The 11,272-nt window shown below is 35.7% G+C and overlaps 1 protein-coding gene across 2 annotated transcripts; it reads left to right on the top strand.

The window, feature by feature from the left end:
* Positions 1–82: 82 nt before the first annotated feature.
* On the top strand, positions 83–10,959 carry hexa (hexosaminidase A (alpha polypeptide)). 2 transcript variants are annotated; one of them, XM_048158910.1, is made up of 14 exons: positions 95–543; positions 981–1,088; positions 1,274–1,339; positions 3,285–3,331; positions 3,432–3,542; positions 3,828–3,929; positions 4,302–4,434; positions 6,423–6,603; positions 6,698–6,784; positions 7,416–7,488; positions 9,302–9,476; positions 10,111–10,201; positions 10,282–10,389; positions 10,553–10,959. In XM_048158910.1, exons 1-14 carry the CDS (start codon positions 282–284, stop codon positions 10,614–10,616), a joined length of 1,608 nt encoding a protein of 535 aa, XP_048014867.1. In that variant the 5' UTR covers positions 95–281; the 3' UTR covers positions 10,617–10,959. The 2 variants fall into 2 exon arrangements, with proteins under 2 accessions (XP_048014868.1, XP_048014867.1); XM_048158911.1 differs by lacking the exons at positions 10,111–10,201; positions 10,282–10,389; positions 10,553–10,959 and adding an exon at positions 7,581–7,755 and having other exon boundaries at positions 83–543; positions 9,302–9,471.
* The last annotated feature ends 313 nt before the right edge of the window (positions 10,960–11,272 follow it).

Raw genomic sequence — 11,272 nt, 5'->3', positions numbered from 1 at the left:
CAAACAATAAACCAACAAATTACGTTTTAAAACAATATTATTCACAATTCCTTCTCAATATTACTCGCAATTCATAGTTTCTGTTGGGTTGGTTTGTTTTTTATCCCGGAAATAGCCCATGTGACTCGAGCTGAGCCAATGAGAATCGCCGCAGCTGAGTTCAGGTCAGCTGAACAAAAACACTATCTACCTGTCATATGACTCGTGTTTTCACAGTTCCAGCGCTTTTCCCTTGTGGAGCACACAAACCTGCACTGAAACTCGACTGAAGTGACAGCAGCATGGCTCACACCGGCACGTACTCTCGTCGTCTGCAGGTTTGGCTCTTATTAGCAGTTGTCAGTCTCACAGTGGAGCAGGTGGATGGAGTCTGGCCGCTTCCTCAGCAGATCCTTCAGTCCGCCGACAGATACAGTCTGAGTCCACAGCTCTTCTCCTTCACTTACGGGAGAGACTCGGCTGCACAGACTGGATGCTCCGTCCTGGATGCTGCTTTCAAGAGATACTTCTCCATCATATTCCCTGACTTTACAAAGGGAACAGGTTGGTTTATGCCTGTCTGCCAATGAATGAAACAAATAGACTTCCGTGTAAGAGGATCAGTGTTGGTTAAGTCACTCTAAAGAAGTAATTAATTGAATTATACCTTCAACAGTGTAATTAGATTAAGGTTCTATTGCATTAATTATTACTAATTACTTTCTAAATCCCATATCAACCTCGACCAGTTGAACAATACACATGAAACTTCTCTTAATTCTTTCAAATAAACCCATATAACATTCATTTTTTTATTGTTTTCATTTATTTATGGTTGAAAGGATGTTTTAAAAGGAAATTCAAAAATGTGCACAAACATGTTTTGCCTGTTCTTTTGGCTGTTTAAACACTGTTGGTGGGCATCTAAATGGCTCTTCAAGTCAAATAAACAATTTTGCAATACAAAATAATGTGTGTTGTTGATATGTTTATTTGAACAGACAATGGGCTTCGTTACTTGTGGTCGGAGCCAAACTCGTTTGTGGTGTCTGTGAGTGTCAAAAGCAGAGGATGTGACGGCTACCCTGACGAAGATTCAGATGAGAGCTGTGAGTGTTTCCTGATCATGTGATCTTGAAATGAAACCTCTGCTGACCTTTGACATTTTATTTTTTCCAGTCATTTTAGAGAAAGCTAAATTAGAAGGTGTAATGACACTTTCCAGATTCAAAAATTGATGTCATTTTATGGCATATAAAGCATAAGGCATTCTAAATATGTTTTGTTGTTGCAGATAACCTGAGTGTGTCTGATGGCCAGGCTGTTCTGAGATCAGTGACTGTATGGGGTTCTCTGAGAGGTGTGACACAAGCTATAGTGTTTTTCATTTGTGCGTAAAGGTGCAATATGTAAGAATTTTGCAGTAAAATATCCAAAAACCACTAGGCCAGTGTTATATATTTTGTTCACTTGAGCACTTAGAATATCTGAAATGTTTGCAACTATTTGTAAATCGTGAGAAAATTGCAGTTTTAACCAAGGCTCCGGGACGTGTGAGGAGTTGTCTGTCAGTTGCGTCATACCCGCGTTACCCTCAGTTTCCGGTTTTATTTTGTAGAAACCATGAAAACACCAAAGATGTTTTAATATATTACATGTTTTAATAGACAAGGGAACAGCTGTTTTGATATATTTATAGACAGAAAACTAATTATTGTTATATAGCTCAACACGTTTAGTCTTATTGTTTAAATCTAATTTTCTTGATTTTTTGCGAGTACCATGCTTTACCACGCCTCAGAGAAAAACACTATTTTGTGAAGAAGCTAACATAGCATAATCAGATGCAGCTTCATTTTTAGTAACAGTAATACAGCATTTTCTCCCTCATACAATACGTTTTAAAATTAATTACATGCCATTTATCAACACAAGCCATCCAATATTTAATATGATATACTAAAATCGATCTATCTTACTGCACTGTGTGTCTCAAACAAGTGTCTCACAGCAGCCACCGAGCGAACGCACAGAGTAATGTTATAACATCATTTTCAACACACTCAAATGTATCTAATATGATAAACAGAGCTGTGTTACCTCATACTCATGACCGGAAAAGCCGAAGCAGCGCCGGCGACTGTGTCATAATAAAAGTTCCATTGTTAAAAAAGTTCAGCTCCCACAACACTCGGTCCTATAATTTCTGCGATCACGGAATCCATTCATAAAAACGGAATTTACTATATAACGCGGAATGTTACGGAATTTGTCAAATTTTTGATGAATGAATTAAAAGCAGGTCAGTACACGTAAATTAAATCGCGATATAGACTAGTGACTGAATATTAAACCGCAAAAAGACTATTTAAACATGAATCCTGCATGCCTGTGTGCCTCTGAAATGAATGATGGAGAAGCGCGGTTTCATTTACCTCACACGCCACACACACAATCGCGCGGGCGCACGCACGCTGAAGCACATGCGACGCTTGCGGTGTTTTCGTCCTCTGTCGCCTCACAAATTTCTCTCCAGAGCTGCTCTGAAAGTCACTTCATCAGCATTTAACCGCTTAGTTTGAGAAAACTACCGTCATAAACACAGAGAAACTCAAAGCTCTAGGCAAACCGTCAAAATAAAAGTTCGATTTAACTTGACAACAACATATTACTGTTGTACAGTAGAATTTAGATAAATTAATTTAACAATAAATTATTAAAATATATTTTAAACAATAATCTCAGTGTTTCTTCCATGTATTAATTTTAACAGTAAAGCTCTGTTGTGCAGCACATTGTTTGACAAAAAAGTTTAATTTCATGATTAAAAGATAAATTAAATGGTATGCGTTCATTTGATTGCCCACAGAACTTCTGAAGAAAAAAAATTCATAAAAATATATTTTTTTAATTAATTAATATTGTTGTTTTTAAGAATTCAATTAATTAGACATGCTTTTTGATTACTAAAATTTAATTTAATCCATTAAAATGGAGTCAAAAAATAAATAAAACGGAATCCAGAAAATTTAAAATGGAAAAAACTGAATTTGGGAAAAAATAAAACGGAATTTGGGAAAAAATAAAACAGATTTTATAGGGCCCTACTATCCCGATTATTTCCACCAGCTATGAGGTGAAGACCACATGTCCCAAGATTCCGTGCTCAAGCTTGGCGTCATCAGGCTACGCCTTTGTTTTGAATAGACCTCTAGCGGACAGAAATCTTACATATTGCACCTTTAATTTTATATATTTGAATACCCAAAAGCACTAAATATTTGTCTTTATCAACTTATAAAAAGGTCTGGAGTCCTTCAGTCAGCTTGTGTACCAGGATGATTATGGCTCTGTAAGTTTTGGGGTGACAGTATTTAGTCATGTGATTGTAATAAATTGCTATAGTGAAGCAGTATATTAGCATATTAAATATGTTCTTTCTTTCCATTCAGTATTTTGTCAACAAGACAGAGATTGTAGACTTCCCACGTTTTTCATTTAGAGGGCTTTTACTGGACACTTCAAGGCATTATTTACCCCTCCATGCTATTTTGAAGACCCTGGTATGTATTTGCTTTTTATTTTAAATCATCCAGTCTTCAGTGTCACATGATCCTTCAGAAATGATTCTAACATGCTGATTTGATTCTGATTATTATCAATGTTCTTGGAAAACTTGATACATTTTTACAAGATTTTTTGATGAATAGGAAGACAGCATTTATTTATATAGATACGTTTGTAACATGGTAAATGTCTTTACTGTCGCTTTTGTTAAATTTAATTCCTTTATGAATAAATGTGTTAAGTATGTGAAATAAAATAAATTACATTTTAATTTTCTTTAGGATGCTATGGCCTACAGTAAACTCAACGTCTTTCACTGGCACATCGTGGATGACCCTTCCTTTCCGTATCAGAGCCGCACCTTTCCTGACCTCAGTAATAAGGTAGAGAGGCTGTAAAATCACCTGCAGTAAAGTTAATATATGCATTTATTGTTTATATTGATTGTAGCGGCTTTAAAGATGCTGAATATATATAATATATACTCTATATCTCAAGGCAGCTACAATTTTATTTTAGTATTATCCATATACAATTATAATATTTATTCATATTTTGAATAAGCTTTTATTTTTATGTTTTCAGTTATTTTATTTTAATATGTTTTAGTAATTTTGTTATGGGCTTTTATCATTTTTTTTTTTTTTTTTTAGCTTTAATTTTTTTAGTTTTAGTAATTTGAATAATTTCAATTAATAAGAAATTATTTTTAATAATTTTAGTGACCAATAACAACCCATACGTTTTTCTTCTAGGGAGCTTTTCATCCGTTCACTCATATCTACACACAGTCAGATGTGATGAGAGTGATTGAACATGCTAGAATGAGGGGCATCAGAGTCGTACCTGAGTTTGACTCGCCTGGACACACTCAGTCATGGGGGAAAGGTACGCACACACAGACACACACACATATACACACACACACACACACACACACACATGTTCGTTTTTGTGATTTGTGGGGACATTCCATAGGCGTAATGGTTTTTATACTGTACAAACCGTATTTTCTGTCGCCCTACACTATCCCTACCCCTAAACCTAACCATCACAGGAAACTGTGCACATTTTTACTTTCTCACAAAAACTCATTCTATATGATTTATAGGCCTTTAGAAAAGTGGGGACATGGGGTAATGTCCTCATAAGTCACCCCTTCTTGTAATACTTATGTCATACCCATGTCATTATACACATTTGTGTCCTGATATGTCACAAAAATGTGCGCGCGCGCTCACACACACACACATCCAGTGTTGGGGGAAGTTACTTTTAAAATAATGCATTACAATATTATATAACAAATTGCATTACATAGTTACTTTTTATGGGAAGTAATGTGTTGCGTTATTTTTTCTCACCTGGGCTGGGCTAGCTTTGTTTGATTAGTTTTTTAATAACAAAAAAATTCTATTTTTGGCAAATGTAAAGGCCATTTCACACCAAAAGTGAACTGAATAATAAATGCAAATTCACGCCTGTACAGTAGAGGGCGCCACTTAAGCAAACCTTTCAGCTGTGCTGTTTAATATTTAACATATTTAATTGTTGCATGTTTGCTTAATATTCTAACTTTGCATTTCACAGTTTTTATTCATTTTGAAGAATACTGAATCTGTTTTGTGCAAATGAGATGAATAAATGCTCACATTTAGTCTAGAACTACAATAACCATCATGTTCACACAGTGCACACAACTCTGCACTTTATTTCTCTCAACACTGGGGAAAAAAGAGGCGTCAGTCAGTAAATGGGGAAAAAAGTAACTTGCATTACTTATTTGAAAAAGTATCTCAGATATTTTGTTGTAAATTTAAAAGTAATGGGTTACTTTACTAGTTACTTGAAAAAGTAATCTGATTACATAACACGCATTACTTGTAATGCCTTACACCCAACCCTGCACACATCTCCTAGAAGAATATGAAATCAGATATTATAAATAATAATTTTAAAGAATTAGGGTTGTCATGGTAACAAAGTTTTAGTAGTAAAATTTTGTAGTTATTACTACTAATTTTGGTACCTGAGGAAAAACTGTTGAATTAATGCTGCCCTCACGTGCTATCGGAAATTTGATAATTCCCACTTCTGAAGTCATGATTACGAGCTAATCGCATTCAAGTTTCAAAATGGGAGGGCGTTTATGTGCAATTTTTACCTAGGAAACTAGTATTTACGATCATTCCAAAAGCATGTGAAGGCAGCATAAGTACTTTAAAAAGATGTCCAATTTTGTTTCGTCCGTTGGTTATCAGTCATCAGTCATCACAGTTTCCAATTCAATCACGCATTTAAATACGGTTGTCAATCCAGAAACTTTGCAGTGTACTTAGCAGCATGAAAAACTAAACTTGTATTCAGATTTTGAATGGCTAATAAACAGAAAGCAACAGAAGAGCCCTCTCTTTATAATCATTAAGGCTGTCAATCTCTGAAGCTACACTCTTGTGAAAACTCCAATTATAATAATAAAAAAAGCTGTCTTAATTGTACAATGAACCTCTTTTTTATATTGTGTTTATACTTTGTTGGTTACAATGAAAGGATCCACAAGCATTGAACAAAAACAAAACCTTGTGCGTTTTTAAGCAGATTCTGACTAACTTAGTGACCTCCGCTCAACAGACATGATTGTGATTGATTGTGAATTCTCAACGCTTGTAAAAACGCACTGTAAATAGAAACCTTTGATGTTCAAACAAACATGAACGAGAGCGTTCGAAAGCAGTGTCTATCAGCAGGTACCGAATATACCCGGTACTCTATACTAACGCTACTGCAGAAATGCTGGTACCTTCAACTTTCTTTCTTTTTAGTAAATTAATATGAAATTCCTACAAAGAATAATGACGCTTGTCCCTTATTATCAGGACAGCCAGACCTCTTGACACCTTGTTACAAGGGAGATGTGCCCTCTGGTTCATTTGGACCTGTCGATCCAACGGTAGACACCACTTATAAGTTCATGGAACGCCTTTTGAAAGAGGTGAAATCTGTCTTTCCCGACTCATATGTTCACTTAGGAGGGGACGAGGTCAGTTTTGCCTGCTGGTAAGCACTTTCGACATACGTTTTGGGTGCCTGCATTAGCAAAAGGTGGTATTTTTTTGTGTGAAAATTTTAACAAAGTTATTCTCTCAAACAGGCTGTCCAATCCCAATGTGCGAAAGTTTATGGAAAAGATGGGCTTTGGGATGGATTTTACCAAACTGGAATCATTCTATATGGAGAGGTTAGTAGAATTGTGAGAGTGTTTCAAATTTCAAAAACTACTTACATTACCATTCAAAGTTTGGGTACGGTAAGATTTTTAAATCTCTTTTAAAGCCTCGTACTCACCAAAAATACTGTAAAAATAGTAATATTGTAAAATATTATTAGTGAAATATATTTATGATCATAAATGTTTACTGTCACCTTTCATAAATATAATGCATGCTTGCAGAATATAAGTATTAATTTCTTTTAAAAAATTTGAATGAACCTACTGTAAAACTTAGAACAGACGTCAGAAGTTTAAATTCTTTATTAATAATATATATTAATAAATTTAGAATAACAGCATCACTTGTTGGCTGCTTTTCCTCATGGTACCTTTTATAACTGGTCTGTTTATAAGTAATTATAATTTATATATTTTAAACATGAAACATTTACATTTTAACAAGTCCCATATTCTAAAATTATTATTTCTATGTGTTAAGCCTTGTTTGAACCATTTAAAAAAATCTTGTATAAGCATATCTGTTTCAACTAATGTGTTTAGTAAATACATTTTCTTGTGGTTAAAATTATGAATAAACATGAACACAGTGTCTGTGGTTTGTGTGTCTTTACTGTATGTCTCTCTTTATGCTCTTCAGAATAATGAACATGACCGCCGCTCTCAACAAAACCTCCATTGTTTGGCAGGACGTGTTTGACTACCATGAGCGAGTGAGTAGAAATCTGCTCTACACTGGTTGCTTTCAAACCTCAAAAAAAAGTATTGCGTGTGGTTTAACCAGAATGAGACACTTCTCTTCTAGCCCAGGTCGAAGTATGTGGTGGAGGTTTGGAAGCAGGGATGTTACCTGTGCGAGATGCGCCGGGTGACTAAGGCAGGGTTAAAGGTCATCCTGGCGGCTCCTTTCTACCTCGACCTGCCGATACCCACTCACAGCTGGGCCCGCTACTACATCGTGCGGCCCCTAGCCTTTAGGGGTCAGAGCATGAGTGCAAAACACTAAAAGTACAAGAGATTGCAGTGCTGTGTCTGAGTGCAGTGCTATATTTTTACATTTTTTAACATTTTAATTCAGTCCAGTGTGAAAGTGTGTGTCCTGTTAAGTGAGAATCAAACAAACATGCTATTGATAAGCTTGACTCTTGCCCAGAATGCTGCATGAAATCATGTTGTCACAATCATTGCAAAGCACTTTCTTACCAGGAGGTGTCAACCAAGAGTCGACTTTTGAGTTGAAGCATGTCTGTACATGTAACACAAGCCCAGCTTCCCAGAAGATATAAAGCAAAATACAACAAAATGTCAGAACCGTGGCTTAGTGGTTAACACGTTGAGCTCTGGTGCTTTTTGGGCTTTTGAGTTTGAGTCTAGCTTGCAACATTTTTAAACTCTCGTTTCCATCTTTTCACCCCATCATTTCCTGTCCTCGCTCCACAATACGGTCAATAAAATTGGTAAAAGCCCCAAAATGTTGCATTTATGCACAAAATATTTTTTTTTTGTATGTCAGAACTGTGGATTAATGGTTAAGACATTGAGCTTTTAAGTTTGAGTCTAGCTTGCAACATTTTTAAAATCTCATTTCCACCTCTTCCACCCCATAATTTACTCAATAAAACTGGTAAAAGCCCAAAAATGTTGCATTTATGCACAAAATATATATTTTTTTGTATGTCAGAATTTTTGATTAGTGGTTAAAATGTTGAGCTCTGGTGCTTTTTTGGGCTTTTTGAGTTTGAGTCTAGCTTGCAACATTTTTAAAATCTCATTTCCACCTCTTCCACCCCATAATTTACTCAATAAAACTGGTAAAAGGCCAAAAATGTTGCATTTATGCACAAAATATTTTTTTTTGTATGTCAGAATTTTGGATTAGTGGTTAAGAGGTTGCGCTCTGGTGCTTTTTTTGGGCTTTTTGAGTTTGATTCTAGCTTGCAACATTTTTAAAATCTCGTTTCCACCTCTTCCACCCCATTATTCACTCAATAAAATTGGCAAAAGCCCAAAAATGTTGCATTTATGCACAAAAATAATTTTTTTTGTATGTCAGAATTGTGGATTAGTGGTTAAGACGTTGAGCTCTGGTGCTTTATTGGGCTTTTTGAGTTTGAGCCTAGCTTGCAACATTTTTAAAATCTCGTTTCCACCTGTTCAGCCCATCATTTCCTGTCCTCGCTCTACAATATGCACAATAAAATTGGTAAAAGCTCAAAACTGTTGCATTTATGCACAAAATAATTTTCTTTGGTATGTCAGAACTGTGGATTAGTGGTTAAGACGTTGAGCTCTGGTGCTTTTTTGGGCTTTTTGAGTTTGAGTCTAGCTTGCAACATTTTAAAAAATCTCGTTTCCACCTCTTCACCCCATAATTTCCTGTCCTCGCTCAAATATACGCTCAATTAAAAGTGATAAAAGCCCAAAAATTATGCATTTATGCAGATTTATAAAGCAGACATTTTTGATAAATCCATAAAGGCCGATAATGCCTGTGACCCAGTGTTTCATGTCTGTACACTGTCTCAGATTCCACAGGACACGGTTCTGGAGATCTGGAAGGGTGAACATTACCAGGCTGAACTGAGCAAAATGACCAAGGCTGGGCACAGGGTTCTGCTCTCTGCCCCCTGGTACATCAACCACATCAGCTACGGCCAGGACTGGCGTATTTCCTACGCAGTGCAGCCCCAGAATTTCTCCGGTGTGTGGAGCAGCATGTTAGGCTGGGGTCAAAGTTTAAATATTTGGTATAAAATAGAAAAGCATATTAATGGGCATTTCCTGGTTCAGGTACATTTGATTCTAATTTATGGGCTGGTGGTTGAGTTAATTTTGTAAATTCAGTATACAGATGGTCAGTTAGCTCTAATTAATGATAAATCAGCTATTTAATGAAATCAACCATTTTGTTTGCTTTGTTTGTAGTGCAGTGGTGTATTTTCTGTGTATATCTTTTGTATTTCTTTAAATTTGTGCACATTCTTCCATGTTTTGGGGACAGAAGAGCAAAATAAGTTATTTTTTCAATACATAAAATACATAATACATTTTAAATATTTCTTTTCACCTTCATTTTTATTTAGTTTTTAGTATTTTTAGTGCTTAAACATTATTTTATCTTATTTTCAGTTAGTCGCCAAGCGATGCCATAGAAAAAAACATTTTTGATTCCCCAAAGAGCATTTAAGTGAACACTTCCTGAAAGAACCATTATTTTCTCAGTGTGAAAAACATTTTAAAAATCTACAGAACCTTTTTCCACTATAAAGAACCGTGGATGCCAATAAAGAACCTTTTTTAGAGTGTATTTGATTACATTTTCTTGTATGATTTAGGGACAGAAGAGCAAAAGAAGTTGGTGATTGGTGGAGAGGTCGCCATGTGGGGTGAATATGTCGACGCCACCAATCTGACCCCACGTCTGTGGTATGCAAAAATATACAGATAATATTATTATTATTGGTGCAAAATCTTTCATAATGTTGATCTTTGTGATTGTATTAAAGGCCGAGGGCCTGTGCTGCAGCTGAGAGGTTGTGGAGTGATGAAGAAAAAACTTTGAACGCAGATCTGGCCTTCCCTCGCCTGGAAAAGTTTCGCTGTGAACTTCTAAGGTATTGAAATATATTCTTTATCAACCTCTGGACTATTACAGTCCCACACTACACATACAAAATCCATTATTTCTTACTATTATTAATAGCCCTATAAAACCTACTGTATCATTTGATAGACACATGTATCTAAATGATGTATCTTGTGTTTGTATTGCTGCAGGCGAGGGATTCAGGCGGAGCCTCTGTTTGTTGGCCATTGTAAGCATGAGTATAATGGACTGTAAGTTCACTGATGAGCCACTAAAACTGAAGAGGGATGCGTTTGTGCACTGGAATATTGCTTTTGAATTTGCACAATATTTTTTTATTTTAAAACTATTTTCATGAATAGAAAGCAAAAGAAAATGTGGATTTTATTAATAAAGATCCTTGCAAGAATGATTTGCAAGTTAATCTTCTTTCTTAATAATATTAACACTATTCTATGTACCCCTAAATGCAATGGCCCCAAAGAGTATTTGGACACTAAAGTAGCAGTAGTTTAAATGTTTGAATTGAATTTTTTGTATTAAATGTATGAATAACTGTATGATATCAATATATTGTCATGGTGCATTGTAAACTTCATAACTCAGTCTGTTAGTTCATTATTTATTTAACAAAGGTTGTGTTTGTTCCTGACTCCTAAATTAGGAGAGTATCAGGTAAATGGCTCATGTAAAGTAGCTACACATTTAATGAAATCGTCTGGCACTATGACACCAAATCCGTCTCCCCATCCTCACGGCAGCAGATCCTATTAACTCCGATGGGGTTTAAACAGGAGCTGAAGTAGGACACTATGAGGCGCGAATGTCCAAAATGACACTTTACTGTTGTTATAGGAGGTGCAGTAAGCACCTGGAACCAACGCCTTTTTTCTGTTTGTCTTTTTTTAGTT

This window comes from Megalobrama amblycephala, linkage group LG15 (assembly GCF_018812025.1).
Source record: "Megalobrama amblycephala isolate DHTTF-2021 linkage group LG15, ASM1881202v1, whole genome shotgun sequence".
Taxonomy (NCBI): Eukaryota; Metazoa; Chordata; class Actinopteri; order Cypriniformes; family Xenocyprididae; genus Megalobrama; species Megalobrama amblycephala.
The sequence above is the reverse complement of the archived record's forward strand: the minus strand, read 5'-3'. Positions and strand labels throughout refer to the sequence as shown.

Bases quoted from the DNA above. Each gene is read 5' to 3' on its own strand.
- hexa (XM_048158910.1), top strand. From the start codon at position 282: ATGGCTCACACCGGCACGTACTCTCGTCGTCTGCAGGTTTGGCTCTTA. The intron at 1,340-3,284 runs GTGTGACACAAG...ACTTATAAAAAG, and splicing joins TGTATGGGGTTCTCTGAGAG to GTCTGGAGTCCTTCAGTCAG. The intron at 7,489-9,301 runs GTGAGTAGAAAT...ACACTGTCTCAG, and splicing joins TGTTTGACTACCATGAGCGA to ATTCCACAGGACACGGTTCT.